The following is a 2,066-nucleotide window of genomic DNA, read 5'->3' as shown; positions in this document are numbered from 1 at the left end:
TCCCTGCGGGGCGGACGGGCGCGAGCGTGGGGCACAAGCACTGCCAGCGTGTGCGGGGGCTGCGCCCGAAACGGCCGAGGCTGGAACCTCCTGTGCGGTGCGGAGGTCTGGAGATCTCCCGGGGGAGGGTGGGGGACACTTCCGTAGATCTGAGAGGGTCTGGGGAAAGCTCTATCACTGGTGCTCTCCCTGAGGCGTGATGATGAGGAGTGCTTTTAGATGCCGTACGGCCTCATCAGTCAACCTACTTTTGAGACTGTCCGCTTCTAGGTGCTTGGAGGCAATGGCCTGCTCAAAGGTGCATGTCTGAGAGCATCAGCAGGCTTGGTGGGCTGTTAGCAGAGGAGGAAGAGGGCACTTTTAGCCGTACACTTCTGCTGTAGCAGAGGTTAGAGCTAGAGTTGTATGAGACAGGCTAAAGGCCATCTGTTCCTCAGCACTGTGGAGCTTTTCTTCTCTCTGCTCTGTCTCTCCAGGCATTACCGTTCTGTCCATGTGGAAACACCTTCCTACACGGGGGGTGTCAGCGAGGAGTTTTGGGAACGCAGCCGGCAGCGGGAAAGGGAGCGTCGGGAACATGGTGTCTTTGCCTCCTCCAAGGAGGAGAAGGAACGAAAGAAGGAACGCAGTAGGGATCGGGACCACGATCGTAAACGGGACCGCGGTAACTGCTCACAGACTTTTCTGACTCTTCCTGCTTAGGTTTTGGGCTTGCCTCTCAGCCTGTTTGTAATCCTTCACTGATACTTGTGGTATTTTCTACAGCAGACTTGGGAAGCTCGTGTGTGCACTGATCTTACTTTCTTTTTGCAGAGGAGCGGGACAGAAGTCATCACAGCAGCAGATCAGAGAGAGATGGCTCATCAGAGCGGAGCAGCAGAAGGAGCGAACCAGAGAGTCCCAGACATCGGCCCAAAGGTAGGATTGGGACACAGTAGAGTTCTCATGTGAGACCTAACAGGAAGGGACTTGTTCTTTTTTGTTTCATGCTGGTTTTGTCGGGACAAGGGTGGGTAGAAAAGTCTGTATATTCTAACACTTGTGGCTAGGGCAACCGTAAAACTCTTGCTCAGCTTGGGTCTGGGAGCGATCTGCCTGCTGCGCGTGTGAAAATCTAACTGATATCTGCGCAGTGGGGTCTCTTCTAGGGTCTGTTCTGGGTCTATGTGGTACAAATGTGGTACTTTGGCAATTTTTCTTCGAATCCCTGCATCAGCCCTTTCTGTTAGATGGAGGGCAAGTGGATTCCTTCTCTCTGTGCCCCTTGCCAGAAGTTGTGGCATGGCTCCAGGTGCCCGGGGTCACTTTGAACATCAGGTGTCAAACCCCATCTCCTCTGCTAGATGCAGCCACGCCGTCTCGCTCCAGCTGGGAGGAAGATGATAGTGGCTACAGCAGCGGCCGCCGCTCACAGTGGGAATCTCCCTCACCTACGCCTTCGTATCGAGACTCAGAGCGCAGCCACCGGCCTTCATCAGTGCGGGACATGGACCGCAGAGACCGGGACAGGTATCAGTGCTTGGGGCTGCAGCTATGAGCTGTCGAGCTGCAGAAAGCAGAGGGTGTGTGTAAGAGCAGTGCCTAGCTGTGGGAGCCAATTCCTTGCTCGTGCTGTTTTTTCAGGTCTGTGAGGAGCAGGTACTCGGATAAGACACCGTTGCCCACCCCCTCGTACAAGTACAATGAGTGGGCTGACGACCGGAGACACCTGGGGTCCACACCGCGGCTGTCCAGAGGGAGAGGTGAGGAGCCCAGGCTGAGCTGCCTGGGCTGGGCAGCGGCGGAATCCCCTTCCCCTGCGCAGCACAAGGTCGGGCTCTGTGGGATTTCCTCCAGAGCGGCCGCAGGGCTGGCGCCGGGCTGACCAGCTCACCCCCTCCAGGGCGGCATGCAGATGGGGAGGAGGGCATTGCCTTTGAGACGGAGGAGGAGCGGCAGCAGTGGGAGGACGACCAGCGGGTGAGAGCCTGCGGGCGAGCGAGGAGCGGGGCGGACAGTGTGGGGTGGGGGGGAGCAATAGGTGGGCTTCTGCATGTGGGCGAGGAGCAGGGTGGACGGGGTCGCGT

General features: G+C 57.7%; 1 protein-coding gene across 1 annotated transcript in view; it reads left to right on the top strand.

Annotated features, from left to right (window-relative positions):
• Window positions 1-476: 476 nt before the first annotated feature.
• Window positions 477-2,066, top strand: part of DHX38 (DEAH (Asp-Glu-Ala-His) box polypeptide 38) — a gene marked incomplete at its 5' end in the record, with an annotated part of 9,317 nt that continues 7,727 nt past the window's right edge. Inside the window, 5 exon segments of the mRNA XM_010074289.1 lie at window positions 477-664; window positions 814-918; window positions 1,344-1,509; window positions 1,624-1,742; window positions 1,883-1,959. Of these exon segments, the coding sequence (XP_010072591.1) occupies window positions 477-664; window positions 814-918; window positions 1,344-1,509; window positions 1,624-1,742; window positions 1,883-1,959 (655 nt within the window).

The sequence above is a fragment of the Pterocles gutturalis genome, unplaced genomic scaffold (assembly GCF_000699245.1).
Source record: "Pterocles gutturalis isolate BGI_N339 unplaced genomic scaffold, ASM69924v1 scaffold15207, whole genome shotgun sequence".
NCBI classification, from domain to species: Eukaryota; Metazoa; Chordata; class Aves; order Pterocliformes; family Pteroclidae; genus Pterocles; species Pterocles gutturalis.
The sequence above is the reverse complement of the archived record's forward strand: the minus strand, read 5'-3'. Positions and strand labels throughout refer to the sequence as shown.